The sequence below is a fragment of the Lutra lutra genome, chromosome 3 (assembly GCF_902655055.1).
Source record: "Lutra lutra chromosome 3, mLutLut1.2, whole genome shotgun sequence".
Lineage (NCBI taxonomy): Eukaryota > Metazoa > Chordata > Mammalia > Carnivora > Mustelidae > Lutra > Lutra lutra.
The window spans coordinates 124,737,939-124,763,862 of record NC_062280.1 but is presented as its reverse complement, the minus strand read 5'-3'; the positions used below and the strand labels follow the sequence as shown (position 1 = coordinate 124,763,862).

General features: G+C 45.8%; 2 protein-coding genes and 1 pseudogene across 4 annotated transcripts in view; 2 read left to right on the top strand and 1 right to left on the bottom strand.

Annotated features, from left to right (window-relative positions):
* The window catches only part of MTIF3 (mitochondrial translational initiation factor 3), a 14,699-nt gene extending 2,176 nt beyond the window's left edge, over positions 1 to 12,523 (top strand). For 2 of the 3 annotated variants that reach the window (XM_047722996.1, XM_047722994.1), the window contains exons 2-4: positions 7,963 to 8,426; positions 11,197 to 11,354; positions 12,268 to 12,523. In XM_047722996.1, coding sequence (XP_047578952.1) covers positions 7,964 to 8,426; positions 11,197 to 11,354; positions 12,268 to 12,486 — 840 coding nt within the window. In that variant the 5' untranslated portion in view covers position 7,963 and the 3' untranslated portion in view covers positions 12,487 to 12,523. Of the gene's footprint in view, positions 1 to 3,556; positions 3,573 to 7,962; positions 8,427 to 11,196; positions 11,355 to 12,267 lie in introns of those variants that run through there. The other variant, XM_047722995.1, reaches the window with a different exon arrangement.
* LOC125096227 (ral guanine nucleotide dissociation stimulator-like) overlaps positions 1 to 25,924 on the top strand; it is a 254,921-nt pseudogene that overhangs the window by 105,970 nt on the left and 123,027 nt on the right.
* GTF3A (general transcription factor IIIA) lies at positions 12,466 to 25,924 on the bottom strand. Its single transcript, XM_047720625.1, is given in 10 exon segments — positions 12,466 to 12,732; positions 12,977 to 13,036; positions 14,121 to 14,350; positions 15,105 to 15,185; positions 16,767 to 16,840; positions 18,076 to 18,164; positions 18,539 to 18,635; positions 22,705 to 22,805; positions 25,517 to 25,791; positions 25,879 to 25,924. Coding segments are annotated over 10 exon segments (1,218 nt in total). The 3' UTR covers positions 12,466 to 12,567.

The window sequence follows — 25,924 nt, the reverse complement described above, 5'->3', positions numbered from 1 at the left end:
GGTAATGCAAAATAATGTATCATAAGGGGAATACAGCTATCTTTTGGAGCAGTAATCATTTGATTACTTTTTTTTTCTTGTACAAAAATGCTCATAGCAAAACACACACCCACACACACACACACCCCCCAAACCAAAAATGCTCATAGCAACTTTATTCATAACAGCCCCAAACTAGGAACATTCTAAATGTTCATCAATAGAAAACTGGATTTTAAATTTGTAGTATATCCGTACACTGGGACAATTCTGAGAAATAGAAAGGAACAAACGAGTGACACCTCCAACAACACCAGTGAATCTCAAAAATGTGCTGACGTGCCTTACAACAAAGAGTACATAGGCTTGATTACATTTGTATGAAATCTGAGAACAGACTATGATGGAAAAATATCAAACAGTTGTTGCCTCTGGGTGGGGTTGGAGACTAACTTAGAAGAGACATGAGGTAACTTTCTGGGTGATGGTAATATTCTGTATGTTGAGAGGAGTTGTGGTTATTTGTCAAAAGTAATTAAAAGGTATATTTAAGATTCAAACTTTTTTTTTTTTTTTTTAGATTTTATTTATTTGAGGGAAAAAGCAAGAGACAGAACATGAGCCAGGGAGAGGGGCATCAGGAGAGGGAGAAGTAGGCTCCCTGCTGGGTGGGAAACCTGACGCAGGGCTCCATTCCAGGACCCTGAGATCACGACCTGAACTGAAGGCACATGCTTAACCCACTGAGCCACCTGGGCGCCCCTGTACATTTCATTATATGTAAATTTTGCTTCAAAATGGAAAGAATCCAGGGGCGCGTGGGTGGCTCAGTGGGTTAAAGCCTCTGTCTTCAGCTCTGGTCATGATCCCGGGGTCCTGGGATTGAGCCGCGCGTCGGGCTCTCTGCTCCACGGAGAGCCTGCTTCCTCCTCTCTCTCTGCCTGCCTCTCTGCCTACTTGTAATCTCCGTCTGTCAAATAAATAAATAAAATCTTTAAAAAAAAATGGAAAGAATCCAAATACTGAACCCTAGTTGGTGGGATGCATACTGAAGTATTTGAGGATGAAGCATTTGAAGATGTCAGTGTCTGCAACTTTACTTTGAAATGCATCAAAACATAAATGGATAGAAAGAGGAATAAATAAATAAAACAAAGATAGCGACATGTAGAATCTAGATGAATGGGTATTGGGGTATTCATTTCTGTATATTTAAACATTTTCATGGTAAAAGTTGGGGGAAATAGTCCTCAAAGAATATTAGTCATTTTAAACATCTGCACACTTAGTGTGAAGCTATAAAGAACAGCCCCAAGCTCTCCCGAAATACTGTGTATGGAAGTAGCCATATATTTATTTCATAATTTCCCACTTTATGGCTTATTATTTAAAATCCTTTCAATTTCTTATGGAATATGTGGGTCAAACATTAAAATTACTCTGTGTTGTGCGCATTTGGAATAATGCCATTGTCATTTTTCTTACATGGTCCCAGGCACGTTAGGGGTGGTGTTGAAGAGGTCCAAGCAGGGGAGTGAGGACTGAAATTAGTGGGACTGCTTAGACAGAAGAGTGAGGGGGCTCTGAGGGCACTTGTCTGTTTATCCTCCAGTGCTTGAGGATATGGAGTTTTCCACACACCTAACCAATCTCATGCAACTAAGGAACAACAACAAAAAATATTATATTTTCTCCCCACAATGTGGAGTCAGCTGCGGAATTTCAAACTCCCAGTGGATGCAGAGAGCTGCAGCCTGGGATGATCTCGATCAGATCCAGGTTCCTGTGAAACCAGATATGGCTGTCTCACTACACAATTACGTATTTTAAGTAAATGACTTTAAGATCATTGGCTTTTCAAATAGTTCTGGATGTCTCTGAAGGGATAGCTGTGGCAGTGAGTGACTAAAGGCACCTATATTGTCATAAGAACATGAGAACTTACTGCAGTTTAGACTGCTGGCTCGGTCAGCATACCATTTGTTTGACAGAGTTGTCAAACACATTTAATTGCAGAAATTTCATAAAGAGCAAGGCTTTCTGTTTTGCATCCACCTGGAAAGCTTTCTTAACCTTTTCTTAACCTTTGCTCTTATACTCCCCAGACAGCCTAGTTTAAACCACTGGAGCCCCTAATGTTACAATGTTGCATCATTTATTTTCTTATGTCTTCTTTTTTGAGGGGGTCTTCACCCAGTGGTTCTTAACAATAGAGGAACAAGGAAACATCTTGTGTTTTGAAAAAGCGTTCCCAGATGATGCTGGTAGGCCTCCAGTTTCTGAGAACCACTGCTCCAAAATAGGTTCCCTTTGAACCACGAGTTAGCCAAACATTGCACAAGTTCTACTTGGACATGAAACCATCTTCATTTATGATGGGGAGATACTTTTAGACTGATGAAAACTAGATGGAGAATAAAGGTGATCTGCATTACCAAACAATTCAGACTTTGTAATCTGTTAAGTTCCGTAGACATAGAATTCATCTAGATAAGGCCTTGAAACTAATGAAGAGAACATTTTTTTGAAGATTATATAAAGCCAGAATGCCAATTTATTAAATTATAGTGATGTATATAACTTATATGGATTGAAACAGTCCCATTGGCACGATTAGTGAACTGTTTCCTTTCTTCGGGCAGCTGCTTCTCTTTTTAACCTTTTAATTATGAACAAAATTAAACCTATAGGACAGTTTTAAGACTTAATAACCAAACATCCTCATAACCGTAACATAGATTCAGCAAATGTTGCCATGCTGCACATGTATTTTCTGCCGAACCCTGTCCAAGCAAGTGGCAGATGTCATGGTCCTCTACCCTGAATACTTCAGAGTCCCCTCCCGAGAATGGCATTTTCCCACCTGAGACAGTCACAATACTTCTCGGATCGCACCGGTCCATCAGCAATCTCCTTACTTTTCAGCTTGTCCCCTATATCTCAACATCTCTTTGTAGTTGTTTTTTTTCCAAACACATTGCATTTTACAATTATGTCTCCTCTTTTTATTCAAGAATAGCCCCCTTCTTTTTTCATTCCCTTTTACATTGACTTTTTTTTTTTTGGATACAAGCCACAGTCTGCATTTGTCAAATTGTTTCCTTGCGGTGGTGTCTGATTTGTTCCCAAGTCTGGCTCTTGTATTCCCTGGAAACTAGAAACCATCTAGAGGCCAGACCAGGTTCTGGTTAAAGCTTTTTTGGCAGGACTGTTTCACAGAAGGTGTCGCCCCCATGCCATGCAGCAGGAGGAAGTGTGCGCTAGGATGTCGGTTTGTCCCATTGCTGGAATGCCGAGTCTGACCTTAGGTGAAGGAGGGTGACAGCCAAAGTGTGTTTTTCCCATTTCAGTTTGCAGGTAACCTTTGAGTCACCCTTGGGCACCATTATAATAAATACCTTGTTTCCTTATTAGCTTTGTATCTAATGGTTTTTGTATCCACCCTTGCCTGGACCTGTGATTTGATTGAAGGTGGAAAAATGGTGATTTCTAAATGGCTTGTCTTCTCCATTTATTAGCTGGCATTCTCCTCTAACGAAGAGCTTTTCTTTACCAACTGGGGATGATTGCTGATGACAGTTCTTCCTAAAAAGGTAGGGTGAATGGTTAGTCCTTTCTCTTTACCAATTTTCACGGTAAGGAATCCAGATAATAGTCACGGCGGTTCTGGCAAATGATCTTTCTTTTTTGTAGATTTTTGCATATTCCATGTGTTGAAACAACTTTCTGCCATTGTTCTTTAGTGTTGAGATTACCACACATTTGCACCAGCAGGAGTCTGTCCATGCTCCCAACCCGTGAATGAAACATAAACAAATGAAATTACAATGTGTGGGGGAAGCCAGAAAACTGGATATTTGGTAATATAAAGGAATGATTATTAGTTGGGGTAATGTCATTATGGTCATTAAAAGACAAAAGAAGCCGCACCTCTTGGAGATGACTTACTGAGGTATATGCTGGTGAGATAGGATTGACCTTGGAATAGTTCATGGGCCGCTGGGGTTGTAGGAGAGTAGATGAGGCAGAGAGGAGGCTGGTTTGGCTACATGCTATTAAGAAGCTGCGTGCTGGGTGCTTGGGGCTTTATTATACTGTTCTGCCTGAACATCTTTGAAACATTCCCGAATAAAAAGCTTTTTAGAAGTGCCTGGGTGACTCAGTTGGTGTAGTGTGTGCCTTTGGCTCAGGTCATGATCCCAGGGTCATGGGATCAAGTGCTGCTTTGGTTTTTTTTTTTTTTTTTTCCTTAAAAGACTTTATTTATTTGTTTGAGAGAGAGAGAGAGAGACAGTGAGAGAGAGCATGAGCGAGGAGAAGATCAGAGGGAGACGCAGACTCCCCATGGAGCTGGGAGCCCAATGCCGGACTCAATCCTGGGATTCCAGGATCATGACCTGAGCTGAAGGCAGTCGTTTAACCAACTGAGCCACCCAGGCACCCTGCTTTGGGCTTTCTGCTCAGAGGGGAGTCGGCTTCTCCCTGCTTGTGTTCCTGTGCACTTGCTCTCTCTCTCTCTCTCAAATAAATAAACCTTTTCTTAAAAAAGCTTTTTAATTATTAGAATTTAAGTTGGTATTTACAATTCAAATTTAGTGATCTCATGGCTTTTTTCTTAACATTACATTTATATTTTATCTATGAAAAGCTGATTTTGAAGAAATATGTATATGTTTACCTTTGCTGCCATAAAGCTAAAATTTAGCTAGTATTGGAGCTTAATTACTGTCAAGAAAATTTAAAAGTGGGGCGCCTGGGTGGCTCAGTGGGTTAAAGCCTCTGCCTTCAGCACAGGTCATGATCTCAGGGTCCTGGGATCGAGCCCCACATCAGGCTCTCTGCTCAGCAGGGAGCCTGCTTCCCCCTCTCTCTCCGCCTGCCTCTATGTCTACTTGTGATCTCTCTGTCAAATAAATAAATCTAAAAAAAAAAAAAAAAAGAAAGAAAATTTAAAACTTTATTAAAATTTAAATAATGGTGCAGAACTTAAAGAAAAATATAGTTACAGTATTTTTCTACTCCTTTTCCTTTTCCTGGAAAGTGTTTTTAAAGTTTTTAAAAAAATTCTACATCATTTTTCTGAAATCATCTTTATTTTGTAATTTCATTTACTAGTAAAAAATATTTCTTCCGTGTAAAAGATGGAGGAAAAATGACAATTAGGAAGGATGGGGGGGAAAAATCACTTGTGTCCTTTACCACAAACAACCAGGGTTTTCATAAATTTTATTTTATCCTTTTCTTATGCTTTGTCTATTCAAATGCTTTCTTGTTTTTGAAAATCCTACATTTTGAGAAAAAAATCCTACATTTTGAAATAATATTCTCTGTTTTAATGTGTTGAGAATTCATTACCCAGGATGCAGTCGCTGTCTTCCATTACTGTCAGCGCCAGCTAACTCTTGGTGAAATTTGGTACTGCTGCTATTTTTCTGATGCTAAATGGAAAACTGTCTTCTCTGGTCTCCTCAGGCTTTTCTGCTTTTTTGGTCTGGGGGCTTCCTCCACCAACAAATATCTGACTTATTTTGTTAAACAGGAGTATCTCAGCTACTTAAAATGCAGTCTGGGGGGCATTTGGGTGGCTCAGTCAGTTAAGCATCTGCCTTCGGCTCAGGTCATGATCTCAGGCTCCTGGGATCGAGTCCTGCTCAGCGGGGAGTCTGCTTTTTCCTCTGCCTGCAGCTCCCCCTGCTCGTACTCTGTCTCTCTCTGTCTCTGTGTGTGTGTGTGTCTCTCTCTCTCATCAAATAAATAAATAAAATCTTTTTAAAAAATAAAAAAAATAAAAAAATAAAAAGATCCAGTCTGCTCCTGTTCTTGAGCCTTTACCACATCTGCAGCTGGAGCCCTGACCAGGTAGCAACTGTGAGTGAGTTCATCTCCTCCCCTGTGGGTAGAGCATCTGCCCTTAGATCTCAGTGAGGCCAGTGACATTTGGGAGGCCAGCCAGAACGTGAAGCGCAGGGGCTACCTGCATTTGTGTGTTTTGCTAGGGAATGACGCATCTGAGGACCCAGGGGTTAGACACCAGCAGACACCACCTTCCCTCCTGGCTATTCCCTTTGGCTCAAACATTGGTTCACTCAGCATGTCCGTGCTGATAGGGGCTCTGGGCTCTAGTGTTAGGAACTTGCATTCTAGTGAGGACAGATTGTGCACATGTGTGCAAAGTAGCTATAGACTATGGCAGGATGTGGATTCTTTCAAAGGCAAGGTAATGGATTTGAAAGTGACTGGGGTACAGTGTTCTATAGAGTGGATGGGGAGGCCTCGCTGAGCGGTAACCCTTAAGCCAAGGGAGGCCTGAGGTAAATGAACCACGCAGCTGAGGGAAGGGACCTCCTGGGTGGAAGGACCCAGAGGAAGACTGTGTTCAGTATGTGCCAGGAACAGCCCCTGGGCCAGTGAGGTTGGAACAGAGCTGGCAGAGGTGGGATAGGTGCGGTGGGCAGAGGTGGGTGGGGGCCACTGTGGGCCTCTTCAGGGGCTTGGCTTCCCTCCTCCCCTTCCAAGAGAGGTGAAAGCCAGTGGAGGGTTCCGATCAGAGGCTGGACGTCATCTGCCATGTACATGTTGATGTGGGTGATAAATTAGAGGGGGTAAGGGCAGAGGCAGGAGGGCAGTTAGGAGGCTGACCGCAAACCAGGTGAGAGAGGGGGATATTTTTGTAGTGGGGTAACAGCAACACAGAAGGCAAGGTGTGGTTGGGTTTTTAGAGGCTGAATAGCCCGCTGCAGTGCTAAATTGCTAAGAGAAAAGGGAGAGTGAAGGATAAATTTGCTGTTTGCAGCCTGAGCAGCTGGAAGGGCATGTGGTCTTTCTGTGACATAGGGAAGACTGAGGGAGGAGGCAGCATAGGGGGAGAAGACTGAGAGTTCGGTGGGGAACGTCTTCACTGTGGGCGACATTAGATATCCAAGTGGACAGCTTGGGCCGCAGTCAACCCAACCCAAGGCCTAAGACAGGGTGATGATGGAGGTTGCGTCAGTGATTGTACAGCCCGGTGGGATCAAAGCTAGGCACCAGAGGGCACTTCCAGTTTTAGCAAACATTCCAAGTGACTCTCTTGCAGGTGACCCAGGGACCATTCTTTGAGAAGCACTGCTGAAGGCCCCTCTCCCATCCTCTTTGGTCATGGACAGGCCCACCTCCCTGAGTCCTTGTGTTGTCCACCCCAGATGACATGATTGGGCTCTCTCTTTCCTCCTCCAGCCTGCCCCTCTAGGCTTTGCCCAGCATATGAATGGAAGGAGAAAGACTTATTGGAGGAGAGAAGCAAGTTCAAAATCAAAATGCCATTTATAAGAACAGTGGTTATTCCTATGAAATAAACCAGAATCACCGTGTGTACCGAATGCTTCATTAACGTTGGCTTGTCATGCCTTCCCTTGTGGGTCATCGTACAGTTTATGAGCTCAGCACTCTGATTTATATCAGGGTATTTCCTTCCTGAGAGTCTCCATCAGTGCTCCCAGGGGGTCAGCTTCCTTCGTGGGGGTCCCTTTCCCCAGAATAGAGCTCTTGTCTTCTGTGTACCAGTGGATGTTTTGATAAATTGTTTAAGCAGTTGATTGTATTAAAAGCTTTTGAGTTGGTATTTATGAATCACCAAGCATTTTATATATGCATTCTCCTAAATAAACCTTTAGGATGATTCTTGCTTTTAGAGTTGGCGCTACAAGATCCTTGGGAAATAGAGTCAAATGAGCTAGTATTGGGGGAAGAAACGACAGAAAATGACAGCACTGTGCAGGTACGGTTTATTCTCACAATAACTTGCGCTGGGGACAGTACATCCACCACTTAATATGACTACAGTCCCCTGACAGGGCATGTCATTGGCGTAAATTCCCCAGGCACGGATCCACAATGTTCACAGGTGACCTAGGCCTGCAATCTCACACACGCCTCCGTGTACCACAGCATCAAAGCACGGGAGGAACTGATGGAATTGTAACAAACCTTCTCTCTGCTTTTTAGGATGGCCGCCCTTCTTCTAAAGAGGCTAACATCACAGTCCATAAAGACTGGAAATAACTCCATCAGCAGATGTCTTGGTAGATGCATCCTGCATGAGCCCATCCCAGCGCAGCGGTCCCTCGGAGCTTCTGTCCCAAGACTGTCCTCCTGGATTCATGCAAAAGCTTTCAGTACTGTTGCGGACCCCCAGGACGAAAGAAAGAAGAAGAAAAAGAGCGAGCCGGCTTTTAACAGCATCGGGAGAAAAATTCACGAGCGAGTCATTCACGTGCTGGATGAGGCGGGCAATGATTTGGGAAACATGCACCGAGCAGACGTGATCAGGCTCATGAACGAGCGGGACCTGAGGCTCGTGAAACGGGACAGCGGCACCCAGTCTCCCCAGTACCAGCTCCTCACGGGGGCACAGATTCACAAGGAGCAGCTGAGGCTTCGGGAACTGGAAAAGGCCAACCCCAAAGCTGGTAGGTGTCGTGCTGTCTGCAGACTGAGTCCTCGGGACCCCGGACCAGCAGTTGAGAGCGGCATCTGCCAAGGCTCCCCGTGACCTCGGGGATGTGAAAAAGCAGGGAAGTTCACGGTCTCCCCACCCCTGCCCACATCTTTCTTCAGCTCTCCGTTGTTGCCATTCCATTTTTTCCTCGATGCCCTGTGGACAGCATCTCTTCCTTTAAGCCTGTGTAAAAAGGTGCAGGGTGGGGGATAAGGTAAACTTCCCAAAGTGATGAAACCGCTTTTCCCTGTGGTCCTTAGCTCAGTCTCTGATCTGGGGGTGGCAGAGCCATTCGCAGTGGGAGTGAAAGGAGACTCGGAGGTGGCGGATTCGATTCCCCGCCTTTCCCCCCACATCTCTAAAGTGGCAGTGCTTCATTAATTGCTTGGAAGCACTTTCTAACCTCCTAGGTGATTCAGGTGATTCTAACTTCCTAGGCTCTCCCACCCCAGTGTTTTGTTACAATATCGGTTAAGTAATGCTCATTTACGCATTTTGCGGATCACCTTCCAGTGCCCTTGTCATGGATGCCTTCATGGAACCATGAATTGAATAGTCATGGATTTGTCACGATTCCTGCTAAGTGCTGATCATTACGAAAGAGTGTTTTCTGTTAAACAGCCTGGGACAGGGACCAGGAAGACTGGTCCCGAAGCTGCCACAGTGAGGTTGTGTGTCTTAAGAAAACCACACACTGTCTGTGGCTCGGTCTTGTAAGCCCACATTCAGCAAAGATGTTGACTAGAAAACAAAGAGCATTCAGAGGAGGCCAACTAGGATGGTAAAGACTTCAAACTGTATCCCAGAAAAGTAGTAGAACAACCCAGAGAAGCTTGGAGAAGACCCGTTGCTGTTGTGAGTGTTACTTGGAGGGCTAAGGTGTTAAAGGTATTATTTTGTTCTGAGAGAGACCTAGGACCAGCTGCAGGGGCTTGAGGGAAGCAAGGAGGTGTTAATAAAAGGACTTTCTTTTTTTAGAAACATTGCTTTTATTTTGGAAATTGGAAAGCATACAGAAAAATATAAATACCTACTATCCACTGTCCAGAATGAACAAGCATTAACATTGCTGTGCTTCAGATTCTTAAACAAAATAAAACATCCCAGAAAAGTTGGAAGTCCCCTGTGCGCCGTTTCCCGGTGCTGTCCTCCCTTTCCACCATCATGGACTCCGGGTGTAGTAGATCTGTGTTGTTAAGCTTTGGTTCCATATATACAGTGTAGAGCAGGATTTTATACACATAAAAATTATGTCATGCTGTTTTCAAGAGTCATGTTGATAGAACAGCTGTAGCTGATTTATTATAATTACTAAATAGAATCCTAAGGATATACCATATACCATGGCTTTAGTGCCTTTGTGTGGACATTGCATGGACATTGGACATTGCGTGTCCATTGCGTGGACATTGCGTGGACATTGGACATTGCGTGTCCACATTGCGTGGACATCACTTTTTCCATGGAAGCCTAAGTATTTTGTCCTGTGAAAACATTTGCTCTGCAAAATCGCAGGGCTATCTACTATTCTTTTTACAAACTGCACAGTATTTATAATTTAAAAACATAAGATTCATTTTTAAAAGTCTTCTATTTTTAATGCCCCTGAGAAACATTATATATAAAGTCACACTGCCTTTCTGGTAAGTATCAGTTTATACTCCCAGGCTAAGTTTCATTGAGAACAATGCGCCTGTCAGTGTCCTGAGCCTGTGGGGCAGATCAGCAGTGTATGAAATTTCTTTCCCCACATCCTCACCCACACTTGGTACTCTCATCTCATTTTTGTCATGCTGATGGATGGGAAAGCCTGTCTTACTTATTTGAATTTCCTTTCACCATTTGAGCTGTCTCCTCTGTGAATTACCTGTTTATCATCCCTGTTTTTCTACTTGTATGGTCCTCCCCCCACCCCCGATTTATATAGGGTTCTCTGTTCTGTGTGATGCCAAAACCTTGTCCCAGTTAGATTTCTTTCGTTGCCCTTTTAAAAATTACCCAGTAGTGTTTTGATATAGGAAATTACCAGATTTTTTCTTAACAAAATCCTTCTCCCGTCTTGAGGTCACATACACTTTCCTTTCTTCTATTTTAAAGTTGTAATTTTTTCACATTTAGTCAGTCCTCCTAGGGAGATTGTTGTATGGGTTGAGACCTAATTTTTCTCCCATATCAAAACTCTGAATTGTCCCGGCGCTTTTACTAGGTAGTTTGTTCCTTCCCTGTAAGATAATTTTTTGAAAAGTCAGGGTTTCCATTTTCAGAATACAGGACACAGGGAGCTCCCTCTTGTCTCATGCAGTCTGGATGACCCCACTGTCACTAGGAGGCCATCACAAAAGGAGTCAGATGAGAAGAGGACTTCCCAGCTGCTGCTCTAATCAGAAGGAAAAATAAGGATAGTCAAGTTTTATCATAAAGCTAGACTCGTTCCTTTTAAAGGACCATTCTTTTGTTCTTTCATCAAATGAAGGTAAGGATAATGGAAGCATTCCATACATTACAGAATATCTACTTTACTTTTAAAGGCTGAGACCAATATACTCTTACTTGGCAAGTAAAAATTCGGTACCTTTAAGTCTGTCCATCTCCCTTGTTTAAAAAAACATTTGAAACTAAGTCAGAGAGGAGCGTTGGGCCCCTGTGCCAAGCTGATCTCTCCCGAAGTGTGTGATACGGCTCAGGTCTCATGAAGAGACCAGTGAGCAGTCCTAGCACCAAGTCTCCCTGTTTCAAACTAGGATCTACCCTGACAAAGGAACTCAGTTTTTCTTCAAATATTGGACAACATGACTTGGATACAAAGAGTAAACAGATTCAGCAGTGGATTGAGAAACAATACAAAGTTCAAATTACCATAAAGAAAGGGAAGAACCCAGAGGAGTCAGAACAGAAGATGGTGAGTACAGGCATGAGGAACTGCTCACGGTTTTTGTTTTCTGATCTAAAGATATAATTGTAGAAAATCTGGAGAATGTAAAGGCAAAGATGAGTAATGGCAGTAGATTTCCAATTCATTTTTCAAAATGTAAGCATACTCTGTGTACATCACTTTTTCCATGGAAGCGTAAGTATTTTGTCCTGTGAAAACATTTGCTCTGCAAAATCGCAGGGCTATCTACTATTCTTTTTACAAACTACACAGTATTTATAATTTAAAAACATAAGATTCATTTTTAAAAGTCTTCTATTTTTAATGCCCCTGAGAAACATTATATATAAAGTCACACTGCCTTTCTGGAAAGTTTCAGTTTATACTCCCAGGCTAAGTTTCTAGAGTATTTGTTTTGCCCTTAAGAGTCCAAGACCTTAGCAGCTAAAAGGCAGCATTAGTCTGCTGGTTTCCGGCCTCACTCCAGGTTAGAATCACTTAGGCCTAGGTTTCAGCCCAGATTCTCTAGAACCGGGTGTACTCTTCTAATCACCCCAGTGACTCTATGTTACCAATGTTAAGAAATGCACTAGACTGACTGACTGGGGGATAAAGAGGTCCTCTGTCAGTACCGAAACCCACTGCTTTGTACTTCCTTTTTTTGAGATGGTAGAAGGGCCCAGACACAGTCCCGCAATGCCAGGACAGAGTGGGAATTTAAAACTATCAACCTTCAGTGCATCAGTTAGTTATGTGACATTTATAAAACTCCTGGTTATCATACAGATTTCAGTCAGCTTAACCAGGTAGGCACAATTTGATATATTAGATAGTCACTTAACAGCAATTCTGGAATGCTGATTTTTATGTGTATTAGAGCATACACTAGAAAGCATCAAAGACAGTTTTAAATTAATCTTTGGGTGTTTTCCCTTTCTAGGAGGAGATCTGTCATCAAATACTCCAGACCATGCCTGGACTAGCTACCTTCTCATCCCGGCCACAGCCTGTTCGGGGAGGAAAAGCTGTAGTGTGTGTTCTTCGTCATTTGAGCAAAAAGGAAGAGAATGCCTGGAGAGAAGCTCAAGGAACCCAGAAAGGAGACACTTTGAACAAAGAAAACAGAAACAATCAAGAATCAGATGTTGTGCATCAGTGATTTTAATAAAGAAAAATGTGCTTCTGAGCGGAAGTCACTGAGCTGGCTGCTGGGTGTCATTTAAACAAAGCAGTGTGAGGTTCAGCTGAGGGTAAGGGCGGCAGCAGTCAAGAGTACTTTGTCTTCAGTACAGTTCAGGGTCTCTCCGTGTTTAGGTGCAGATAAGCCTTGTTCTTGCTTCCTTTTAGGAGGAATATAGCCACTGAGACGAGAGGCCAAACTCCGTTTTTCACGAGAGGGTTTTACCTTTGGAGATAAGAAAACAAGACAATGGGAATTCACAATCAAGCTGTGTGAACCGATCTTCTACTAGCTGTTACCCTCCCCCACCCCACCCCGGCACACAGTGCTCCTTTAGAACAGAGTGGGTCGTGCCCTCCCTTCCACAGCAGTGCAGGCTCACTCGCTACTAAGGAGCTGAAACATTCTAGATTGCATCTGGCTGAGGTAACTGATGTTTAAAATCAACAGCTTCCCTGACTCAACTTACTTTGAGCTTCATTTTCTTCTTATCAGGGTCATGCACGACGGCATGCCTAGTGAGACTTTGCTACAATGAAGGAGAAACAAACAGTTACATCTTTAGAACACTGCCATTTTGGTATCTCTTAATAGGAAAACTCCATGACTTACTTAAATAAACTGTCCACCTTCTTTCTGTTACATCCCATTGAAGGATGTGACCTCAGCTTACAAAGATTCCCCCACCAGAGCAGAATTCTTCCTCAAATCCTAGACCTAAATCACGATCTTTCTGAAGGACCCAGGTTAGGAACTTACACAGTCTCAACCTCCGCTGGCTTCTTAGTTGTTTCGTAAGTAAGAGGAGGGGAAACCAGTTCTGAGTGAGCTATTCCAAGCCGAAGAAGGTTCTTTTAGCTGAACCTCCGCAGCATTCCCAAACCCCAGTGGAAAATCTGACCGAGGCCTTCTGATCCTCAATAATGCTGACCACCGTCAGCCCCAGGTTGTTTTCTAACGGTCTGGACGCACGAGGCGCCCGCCTCACTGTCTCTTCAGACTCAGCTGTAACTCATGGTTCTCACTTGTAGGAGCACCTGCCAGACTGAGGGTCCGCAGAGCAGCACGGGTCCTCTGGTAAGTGTCCCGTTCTTAGCTATTCAAGTCACACCAAGATCCAGACTAGATCCCCACGTGCTATAGTCCCTCAAGTCCTTGTTGCCCACTCTCTCAACCCCTAAAAGATGACAGGCTAAAAGGACACCCAAATATCAGCATACTCTTATAATTAATAAGCATGTGGTACCGCAGGCCACTGGTTCTCAAGGACATGAAGACCCAGAGGGTTTGTTAAAACACAAATTACTGGGCCCCATCTCCAGAGTTTCTGATCCGAGGAGGGCCTCTGGATATGCATTTCTAGCAAGTTCGCAGGTGACACTGATGCTCCTGGTCCAGGGCCAGGCTTTGAGAGCCACTGGCATAGGAAGATCTGGTTGTTCTGCAGACCTGAGTTAAGAACTGCTCCTGCTGAAGCCAGAATGGAAGGTCCAGAGCACCCGGCTTTCCCCATCTGTAGGCCCTGGGGCACCATCTTGGAATCCAGAGCTCCCAGGAACCCAGCTGGGAAGCCCCAGACCTAAAGGACAGCATCCGGGAGGGCGAGTACTTACTTTCATTGCGAAGGTTTTGCCACAGCCAGGATGTTCACAGGTAAATGGGCGCCTTTCCTCGTGAAAAGAGAGAATGTGGCTCTGGAGGTTAAACACGGTTGTGTAGGTCCTACCACAGCCTTCCCTTGGACATCGGCATACATCCCTTTCCGGGGCGTGAGTTTTCATATGCTGCTTAAGGTAATCCTTGCGCTTAAATGTTTTCTGGCATACTTCACATTTTATGTCCTCTGGTGGAGTAGACAGACAAACTTAACCGATTTCCCCAGGTATGACCATACAGAGAAAATTTACTTCAATATATAAGTAATGTATTTGATGCCGAAAATGTCATGATTATCATAAATCAGAAAACGAACTCCAATTTTTATTGCTTGGAAGTCTGTCTGAATTCTCCCATGTTCTTGTATTACAGAAAGTCACTCTTCCCTTACCAGGGAGCAGGGGTTCTCAGCACGGTGGCTGCGGGCAAAGGGAAATTGAGACGACCAGTTTCCTTCCTTGTCTGCCAATACATAAAGCGCTGTTTCCCAAACTGTCCCATAGGCCACCAGTGCCTCCCAAGGTTCTTGACTACTAATTTAGTGGTGCCTGGGTGGCTCAGTCTGTTAAGCCTCTGCCTTCGGCTCACGTCATGATCCCAGGGTCCTGGGACTGAGTCCCGCATTATGCTCCCTGCTCAGTGGGGAACCTGCTTCTCCCTCTCCCTCTCTGCCCTTCTCCTCCCTGCCTTGTGCTCTCTCTCAAATAAATAAATAACATCTTAAAAAAACACAAATGTGCACAGCAATTTCTGGCATAGCTCCTCCTGAACCTGGGACCATAGCTCTGTCTGCTCATTTGCCAAACGGCTGAGGTACCCAGCACATCTCAAAACATGACACAGAAAAGTTATTATTTTAAGGCCCATGTTTAATATTTCCCTCTTTAAAAGCAGTTCTAAAGTGACAAATATTTACACTGCGCCATACATGTCTGCCTTACCTTTGTGGGTTTCTCTCACATGTTTTAGAAGCTCTGTCCATGTTTTTGCCACAAAGGAACATTCTTTTTGACACATATAGCCTGTTGAGAAAAAAATACATTGGTGCATTGCCTTTCATAAATATTCAGTGTAAATACCAAACGTAATTAGGAAGGAAACTTGTAAGCCTACATAATCTTTCTCCAGGCTCCCAGTAATGTTCGGTTAGTCTTTAGAGGTGGGAATAAAAACTCAGTTTTGCAGGGAAACCTAATAATCATGTAGCAAGGTAGTCCACGTAGGGTCTTAGGTCCGCACACTTCACAGAAGCACGCTGTTCCCGGTAAGTTGCTGCCCTTCCCCCGCCGCCATGGCTCGCAGCCCCCGCCCCTCCCTGCTTTCTGCCTGCCTCTTCTGTTCCTCCGTGAAAGCTCGGTGGTCCTCTGGGCTTGGCAGACCACCAACTCTACATCTCAGTGGTTGTGTGCCTACCCCTGGCCTCCAGTCTTACTATCTGGTAAGTTATACAATACAGGAAAGACGCAGGGTGCAATTAAGGGAGAAAATAAGGACCCAGAGGAAACGCTGTAGACAAAAGTAGACATCATGCGAAGCACCAGAACTGGAACAATCCGTCACTGTTAACAGCCAATCTGTGTTTCACCAACTCAACAGAGAGAAACTAAAAGGAACGAGGCTACCTCTCACTCTTCAGCTACTAGTCTCATGTTTAAAACAACAACAACAAAAACCCCATATACTCAATACTTAGAAAACTGGAATACAGAATAAAAAACCCCTCAAGGAGGGGCGCCTGGGTGGCTCAGTGGGTTAAAGCCTCTGCCTTTGGCTCAGATCATGGTCTCAGGGTCCTGGGATCGAGCCCCGCATCAGACTCTCTGCTCAGCATGGAGCCTGCTTCCCCCTCTCTGCCTACCTCTCTGCCTACTTGTGATCTCTCTCTGTCGAATAAGTAAATTCTTTAAAAAAAGGGGCACCTGGGTGGCTCAGTGGGTTAAGCCGCTGCCTTCGGCTCAGGTCATAATCCCAGAGTCCTGGGATCGAGTCCCGCATCGGGCTCGCTGCTCAGCGGGAAGCCTGCTTCCCTTCCTCTCTCTCTGCCTGCCTGTCTGCCTACTTGTGATCTCTCTGTCAAATAAATAAATAAAATCTTTAAAAAAAAAAAAAAAACAACCCTCAAGAAAACAGAGAGTAGATTCAAGTAATTTAATCAAGTCTTTCTGGAAAAAGTTACAATCTGATAACTCCAAAACCTCAAACTGTTATCCAAGCCCTGAGGATGCCCGTAAGGAAAAGGAGGACACAGGCATCAAAGAGGTAACAGTGGTGAAAAAGCCAACCGTGGCCGGAGCGCTAACACTCTCAGAAGCAGAGAACCCCCAGGCACTTGTGGCAGACCAAGAGACACCGGCTGTGAACAGTGACGAAAGGAGTGGAAGAACAGACAAGGGTGTGCAATGTCTCTGGTCCAGTCTAAAACCTGAACCTGCAGCACGTGGCCCCCACCTAGATGGTGTTGGGTACCTCCGCGGGACCACGGCATAGAACAGAGCATCCTACAGTCAAAGAACTTGACACAACACACACACGCACACACGCGCACACACACACTCTCCTGGGGTCTCCTCAAAGCAGGGGCCACCTGGGAGTGCCAGACATACCCTCGTGGACCTTCCTGTGTCGCTTCAACCTGCTGGGTGAGGCGAAGTGTTTGCCACATCCTTCCTGGGCACACCTGGGTTAACAATAGATCCCGTATGAGCCAATCCGCTTTTGTGGAGCATCTGCTGAAGGTGAGTATTACTCTGTCCTCTTCTGCTACCCAAGTCTCTCCCCACCACCAAACCAATCATAAAGAGGAGATTTGAAATTGAGACTGAATCCCAAGTGAAATTCAAGTGACTTGACCAGCCTTGAGACCAAACAAACTGAGAGAAGAGTCATGACTTCTTTTTTTGGCGTTGTGATTAATAATATTAAAGTGTTCATCTTCACCCTTCTGAGACTGGGCTGTTTTCGTGGCTACGAGACAGCTGAGGTAAACCCCTAAGGCATTCTCAACTGTCTCCTGGGTCTCATGCTGCCACCTGGGGACGGTGTGGAAGGAAAGCAGCGGCAGACGCACGGGCTCTGGTGAGCCACACAGGGCACAGCCGCTTCAGTGCAAAAGGCCCCGGGGGCACAAGAGGTAGCAGGCCTGCCAGCAAGGAGACACAGGCCCTGCAGTGACCCCAGGCAAGCCACGGCTCTGGGGGGACCAGGAAGGCACTGGGCAGGATGGTGGCCCATAGAGCGGCTGGCTAGTGCCCTTGAAGATGCACCTCCGAGCAGGCAGCTGGAGCTCCCTGACACCCTCAGCAAGTCCAGCCCCGTGTGTCCAGTCACCATCCCTGCTCCTCAGGAAGGCCACTCTAAAGCACACAGCCCTGTGACTTCTGCTCTGTAGCAAAGGAATGCTTCGTGTCTGCATAATGACAGTTCACATAATTAAAGAGCCTCTTTGGGATGCGGGGGTGGCTCAGTTAGTTAAGCGTCTGCCTTTGGCTCAGGTCATGATCCCAGGGTCCTAGGATCGAGTCCTACATCGGAGCTCCCTGCACAGTGGGGAGTCTGCTTCTCCCTCTGCCTGCCGCTTTCCCTACTTATGCGCACACTCTCTCTCTCTGACAAATAAATAAAATCTTTAATAAAAATAAAAATAAACGAGTTCTAACTGAATAAAGTCATTTCTTAGCTTTCCCTTCGAGCTTAACCACAACTGTACTAATTTCACAAATCATTTAGAAATACATTAACTATTTCTGTTGTAAAGGAAGAGCACAAACTTTTGAAATGCCCCACTATATCAATGGGCATTCACGGTACAGAAAAGCGTTAAGAAATGGTTTCTGAACACTTGCACCCAACTTCTGCCTTTCAATCTTATTCCCACCTCAACTGTAAGAGAGCCCAGGCGCGGGAAGCACCTACGTGAACAGCGGCTCGTTGGTGTGCTGGCACTGGTGGATTCTCAGCTGCTGGTGTTTCCTAAAGGCCTTCTTGCAACCTTCAAAAGTGCACTGTTTAATAAAGGTTCATTAGTCTGGAGAAAAAAAAGAACCGTTCACAAGAGAATTCCCTCAAGATAAACATATTGTGGAAACTTTATACTTGCTACTTGTTTCCACTGAGTTACTGTCAAATTCTAGGCCAGGAAGCTTTGAAGACGAACCCATTTGAAACAGCATAAGGGTTTCATTTGGGGCAGCCTACCCATAATAAACTTCATTAGCACGAAAATGTTTACTTTTAAAATAAGCCGCTGTTAAGTTACCTAGGAGTTGGGCTAAATTCAGGTATTTGGCAGACAAAATCTGGTTGATGAGCATTTTCGAAACATGGACAATAAGCATAAAAATAGAGAATTTAGGCACAGAAAATCATTCATACTTACTACATATTGTTTTTGCTGATTTTCATGTTTACGTTCAAAATGTTTCTTCAAGTTTGATTTTGTGTTGAATTTTTGATCACAACCGCTGGCTGTACAACTGTAAGAAATTGTATGAATCAAAATATTTACAAGCCGAGGGAAGAGCATTTTTAAGATGCATATATCCTCCAACTTTATAAAAGTACTTTCCCAAGTACAGTATAAAATTGTCTTTAACAAATTCCAAAGTGTTAAGTCAGGGTCAGCCTCTCAGTTCTGACACGATTACCAAGCACGGAGATGCGTTTTTCATGTTAGGCCTCTGAAATCAGGTACAGTACAGCACCCATGCTTTGTGAACCAGGCAGAGGGAAAGTGGAAAACACTAGTTCCAAAAGCCCAAACCCTGCTTAGGCTTAAATTGTATTTAAGTTGTCTCAATTTAGAATTGGATAACCTTAATTTTGCTTGAAATGTCACAATAAGCTGCATTTCCAAAAAAAACCCTCAAAAACACTAGTTTCTGCTTACCATCAGAGGTAAAAACAGATATTTAGAGCAAAACCACAAACCATATGGCCTCTCGCATATCATCAAGCCGTTCTAGTCCCCCCTTAATGAGTGCTTCTATATCTCACCCTTGAATTATCTAAATTCTTTGGGCGGTTACGTTTTTTACTGTGTGCTCTTCTTGTGATGAGTTCTCCAAAGCCTGGTGGATGAAGCAGGACCTCCCTGAGAGCCCTGATCTCAGCTGTCATTCACTGATAAACACTGGGTAATAGTCCCGTCGGGCACTGGGCTATCCACAGGGACAGATGGAGACACACAGGTAGGGGCCGTGCGATCGATGGCACTAGAAGCACACAGGAGGGGCGCTGGGGCAGAGACCACTATGAATTTCAACAGGGGTTGTTTTTGACTTTGGGAACAGAACGCAGTTTTAGCTGGGTACACGATGAACAGAAAGAGAGCTTTTTCCAGCCTCCCTTGCAATTAGGGGTGGCCACATGGCTCTTTTGGGCCCGTCCTGTTAAAGCAAACACAAAGCGTCTGAGAAGGGGGCACACCTCTTTTGATCCTTCGTCCACCCTGGTGGCTGGAACGCCTGTGTGAAAGCTGGAGCTCCAGCAGTCCTCCTGGAGCATGATGTTGAAACCCCAAGATGAAGATGGCAAAGAAAGGCTACAAAGAGCCCAGGTCTCCTGACTGTGGCACACCCCTCAGCTGTCCACTCCTGCATTTCAGTTAAGCAAGAAAAACAGAGACTGTCTTGTTTAAGCCACTAGGATGCTGGGTTTTCTGTCACTCTGGCCTTGAATCCTGATCCAAGCATCTAACCCAACATAAGTTGGGGCAAGAGGACAGGGCCCAGAAACGTCCTGACAGGAAGCAAGGAACAGACACAGGGACCCAGTAGACGCAGGCAGCGTCACAGATGGGGCTGCTGGTCAGTTAAGCGCTGCTGGACCACAGTTTCATGTCAGAGAGTCAAGCAAACAGGGCAAGATCATAAAAAGGTGAGGTCACCAAGGTCATTTATACAACATACTAAGATCCTAGACGTGGTTATGAAAGCCACACTTAAAACCCGTGCCCAGCCTTAAAAAGGGAAGCAGTCTGGAGGCAGAGAGAACACCATTCAAGTGGGAGTTAAGAGGCTGGAGTAAGACCCCAGCAGCCGGAGGGACAGAGTCTGAAGGACAGGGTCTGAGGGACAGCTGAGAGGGTGAGGCGCCCAGGGGAGCTGCCTTGCCTCTGCTATGGGTCGTCAGGTAGACACAGATGCCACCCAACAAGAACAAGGCAGGTGAAGACCAAAGGAAGCAGAGCTCAGACTTGACTGGGAGGGATTTGGGCCACTCGAAACTTAAGGAGTCAGAAAGACACCCAGCAGCACCATCCAGATGGGAGCCTGGAACTGAAGACAGGTCAGGCGAGAGAGAGAGCTGGCCGGGATTACCACAGAGTGGCCTTGGTCCAGAGGGAAGAACACTCAGCTTTCCTGGTCCCCCTGTGCATCTGTACCCAGCTCGTTCTCCTTGAAGATTTCATCTTTTAAATAGCACAGAGTAGGGGCGCCTGGGTGGCTCAGTGGATTAAGCCGCTGCCTTCGGCTCAGGTCAGGATCTCAGGGTCCTGGGATCAAGCCCCACATCAGGCTCTCTGCTCAGCAGGGAGTCTGCTTCCTCCTCTCTCTCTCTGCCTGCCTCTCTGCCTACTTGTGATCTCTCTCTCTATCATAAATAAATAAAATCTTTAAAAAATAAAAATAAAAAATAAATAAATAGCACAGAGTAACTTAGCTCAGAAACCAAAGAGCATGAAAAGGGACACGGCTGCATGACTCCCTACCACTCTTAGGACAGGTGACACTTTCGGTTTTATTAAGTAACTTTTAACGTTGCAAATATAAATACAGATTCTTCCTGTCCACTCTTCCCTCCTCCTTTTTACACACAAAAAGGCAGCTCTCCGTACACACTCTTCTGAACTTTGGTCTTTCAGTGACTATGCCTTGGAGATCCTGTTTCCCAGACAACACCTGCATTCGTTTTCCCAGCTGTAGACTGCTCTACTGTGTTGCTATGCTCTTCAGTCCCTCGGGACCAGCAGGTGGGTTGACCCCAATGCTCCGCTCCTACTAATAGTTTTATGCATAACCTCATACATGCATTTAATACAGGCCCAAGTGTACCTACAGAATAAATCTCCCGACGTGAACCTTCCAGGTCAAAAACTATAGTCCAGCTCTATTTTCCAGACCACACTTAGTTACTCTCTGCTGGGCTTGCTAAACTACATTTTGAAATCCATTAAGCTTTACTTAGGGCTATTTATTTTGATGATACACCGTGTGCTTGCGTGAGATAAAGACATCTGCCCCCCAGTAATTTGTCCCATTCCTGCATGCTACCACGCTGGTCACACAGAGAGGTGGCTCTCCACGTAGAAAAGGACATGAAGATGATCCCGTGTCAACTACTGACAACTCACTTTCCCCAAGACTGTTTGGACCTTAGTGAGACATGAGACACTTCACCTTCACCATCATCTTAAAACTAAAAGAAAACAACTCAGGTCATTAGAAAACCTTACGTGCAAGGAACTGTCTCATGGAACACAATTACGGTATCAAATTCCAACAGGGGAAAAACTGGTCTCCTGTATGTAGCTCTGGACAGCTAATAGAGTATTATTTTTTCAATGAAAACTGTTTCCACGGAACGTTCTGTTCAGTGGGTCTCCAAGTGTGGATGTCAGACCAACAGCATCATCACCTGGGAACTTGCTGGAAATGCACATTCTCTGGCCCCACCCATTACCTACAGAATCAGAAACTCCGGGATGGGATCCAGCACTCTGGTTTTAACGAGCTCTCCCAGTGATTCTCACGCTCCCTAAATCTGAGATCCACTGCTTTAAAGAAGTAGCTGATTCAAAAGGCAAGCAGTACCTCCGTCCTTTCAGAACCAGCAACTCCAAGAAGAATAAAATAGAACCTGGTGTGGGAGAGGTGCAGGGGCTTAATTTGAAGAAACACAAGATAAAACTATTAAAAGCTCTACTTCTTCATGCTTCTATCTCTTATCCCAGAAGCTTATTTACTGGTTCATAAAGACCCTGTAACCCGCGGAGGCAAGACTCTGCCAGGGAACCATTATCCCATCTCGTCTGAATAGGGTGTTTTGGGGGATGGATTTCCCAGTCAGTATGTACTTCAAAAGGGAGAAGAGGGGTGCCTGGGTGGCTCAGTGGGTTAAGCCTCTGCCTTTGGCTCAGGTCATGATCCCAGGGTCCTGGGATCGAGCCCCCAATTGGCCTCTCCACTCAGTGGGAAGCCTGCTTCCCTCATCTCCTCTGCCTGCGTCTCTGCCTACTTGTGATCTCTGTCTGTCAAATAAATAAATAAAATCTTAAAAAAATAAATAAATAAAAGGGAGAAGACAGGATGCAAACTCAAGACAACTTCAGATAAACTCACTGCTAAAGTTATCCCACACAAAGGACCCACAAAACCCCCTCTTCTCTTCCACACATCCAAACCCAGTCTCCTCTTGGACCCAGAGCAGCAAAGGAGAGAAGCTGCTCGCTCTTGGTCTCAGGAGTGAACAATCCATTTTCTTACCAGGAACGATATGCCAAATACAACTGCTTCAAAGGCCTCAGAACTGTGCTCTACTTACACAAATGGCTTTTCCCCCGTGTGAATCAGGATATGGCGGCTCAGATGGTAGTCCCTGACAAAGGCTTTGCCACACCCTTCATGGTCACAAACAAACGGTCTCTAGCAGGAAGGAAAGAAAAAACAGGTCAATCCTGCTCCAGTTAGTAATTCTGGTATTATTTAAACACCTAAAATGTACAGGAGGCAAAACCACGGACGCCGCCTCCAGAGAGGGTTTCCTCTCAGTAAGGGCTGAGCACCGAGGCTAGACAATGGTGTTCCACAAATGCCACAGCTTTCTCACAGGGGCAGTGACAGATTTTGTCCTATGAATAGCAGATGAAATAAGCGGGCGGCCTTCACAGTAAGAGACGGCACTGCTAACCTACTCCTGGCCTGACAGCAGGCTTCACCGGTACCACCCCACCCCTGAAGGTGACTTGTCTGCCATCAGCATGGCCAACATGCACGTGTTTCCAACCACAGCGTGTTTTTATCCATTCGAAGCCTACGGCACAGGAACGTGCAGGTTCCGTCTCATCCCAGCAAGCCCAGTGCCTATGCTATGAGAATGCCCAGCACACCACCGGGAAGACATTCACAGGTGCCAGAGCCAAGCCATCAGCTCCCAGCCTAACTGCAACCACCACTTGGGACCCAGGGAGAAAGGGTCTCCATTCTAAACTTATAGGAAAAGTCAAAAATGTCCCCCAAATAACCAGTTTTGTTTATTTGATTATGAAAAACATAACCCCAAGACGGTCTAGGAAGGAAGTACCAAAGCCACAAATATCAGTACTAGTAGCAAAGCCAGTAGACAGGAAGACAGAAGAGTTTATTACTGGGGGAAAATCCATGGAACTTTGCACAGTATTTTTAAGTCTTTCTTTTTTTATTGTTTTTGTTTTTTACTTGATTAATTAACTTATTTTATTTGACAGAGAGAGATCACAAGTAGGCACAGCAGCAGGCAGAGAGAGATGGAGGCAGGCTCCCTGCTGAGCAGAGAGCCTGATGATGCCGGGCTCAATTCCAGGACCCTAAGATCACGACCTGACCTGAAGGCAGAGGCTTAACCCACTGAGCCACCCAGGAGCCCTTGTTGTTTTAAAGAGAGGGCAGTTTATTTGTCTAGAGGACAGAGCTGAGGGAGGGGGATGGAGACTTACTTGCCCCATGCCCCAGGGTCATAGACAGTCTATTCTTCCTCTGGGCCATGGCTCTGGGGGTGACCCACAGAAGGGAGAGGAGGCTCATGCTGCCCCAAGGGTTTTCAGGGAGGGACGCAAAAGTGACCACATGCTTCCCTACTTGGACATACAAGTTTCAGAACCCACAATCTGAGGGACAGAATGGGCAACAGAAAGGATAGGGTGGCAGAACTTAATGGATGTTTTGAGTGAAGAAAGTCACTGGGTAAGACCGCCAAGACAACTGGGTAGCATGGGTAAAGTCAAGGGCAGAAAGGAGCAGTGAAAACAGTAGGTGAGGAAGAGGAAAAGATTTGGAGGAAATGGTCAACCTTCCAATGCTGGAGAGGGTAAGGAGGATGGGGGCCATGAGGACATGTGACGGAATGGCCTGTATGTGAGGTAGGTACTAGGAGCAAAAGCAGGGGCTGCAGGCCTCTGGTTTAAGAAATTAAGGGCCTTCAGAGGCACCTGGATGGCTCAGTCGGCTGAGCATCCAACTCTTCATTTCCGCTCAAGTCGTGATCTCAGGGTCATGAGATCCCGCTGCACACTCAGCACTCAGTCTGCTTAAGATTCTCTCTCTGCCTCTCCCTTTCCCCCTCCCCACTACACTCCCTTTCTCTCTAAAATAAATTAATTAATCTAAAAAAGGAATGGGGGGGGGAATTAGGGGCCTTCAGATGAGGCAATGTGAAGCCAGGTTCTGCCAAACATTGGGAAATTGGGTAGATTCCTTGGCCTCCGTGAACTTCCCTTTCCCCAGAGGTCATCTTCTAAAGACTTCGTATTGCCCTCAAAATAAAACCCAAACTCCAAACCCTATTTGTACCCTGGCCAAAAAATGAGCCCACCAGACATGCTTCTCAGACCTCTTCTTGTATTGTCCCCAACTCAATCACACTCAATCACGCTTCCTTCTGCAGTTTGTTTTTTGTTTTCCTGCCCAGACTGTTCTTCCCTCCTGTCTCCATGATTACATCCTTTCTGTGTCATTCAGACCACAAGATACCTTTCCTGACCATCTTCTAGGAGCTCTCAATTTGCTGTGTCCCATTCCTACTTATTACTTTGCCCCAGTTAAAGCATAAGGTGGGTGACAGCAGATGCCTTGTCTGCTTTGTTCACTATTCTCTCTTCAGGGCTAGAAAGGTACTGAATTATGAAGGAATGAATGCATGCTGCTTGCCAAAGCTCCAGTACTTAGAAGTCATTCCCCATTCCAGTTCCAGGAGGCCAGGGATTAAGTCAGGTGTCTGTTGGGGGGGAAAGCGTGGGGGTATAGAAGGGATGAGAATAAATGTATCCTTCCTCTGCACCTATTTACAGATTACCCGGAGGTGATGACTGGCCAAAGCTCAAGATCGAAGGGGAAACGTTGGTTTAGAAAGCCCCGTGCCCATGACAAGAGTGTCTCGGTCTCAGAACGTGTCTACCTCTCCTCGGCTCCTCCCAAACCTAAGGCAGAGCTGGTTCGCCTCTATGATCCAGGTTGCCAAAGCTGAACATGTCTTGCAAAGGCATGTGCACCCACGTGCTGCCCCTGGCCTCACTGACAGAGCCCGCCAGGCCCGCCACCGCGTCCCGAGTCCCTGGGGCTGGACGCCACGCCCCTCCGCCGCACGGCTGGCGCCTGGTTACCTCCCCTGTGTGCTTGCACAGGTGCGCGTCTAACTTCCAGGCCTTGTTGTAACTGGCGCTGCAGTCAGGGAAGGAGCAGATGAACCTCCTATTGAGCCCGGAGGGCGGCGGGGCGGGGCTCTCGCCGGCTTCAGTGAAGGCGTCGGCGATGGTCAGGAATGACACGCCCTCCGCAACCGAGGCCGGCGGCTCCAGGGCGCCCCGCACCGTGGCTCAGCCAAGTGCCGAGGCACGTGCAGCAGACGGCTGCGCGTGACCGACGCACAGCCCCGCGCCTTCCGTTCCGGGAGCGCCCTACTGGCGAGCCCTCCGCACTTCCGGGAGCGCGACCTCAGCGGGGCGGGACTGGAGCGCCGGCGCACGCGCAGATAGCAGGCCCCGCCCTGCGCCGGCGCCGCATCCGCGCAT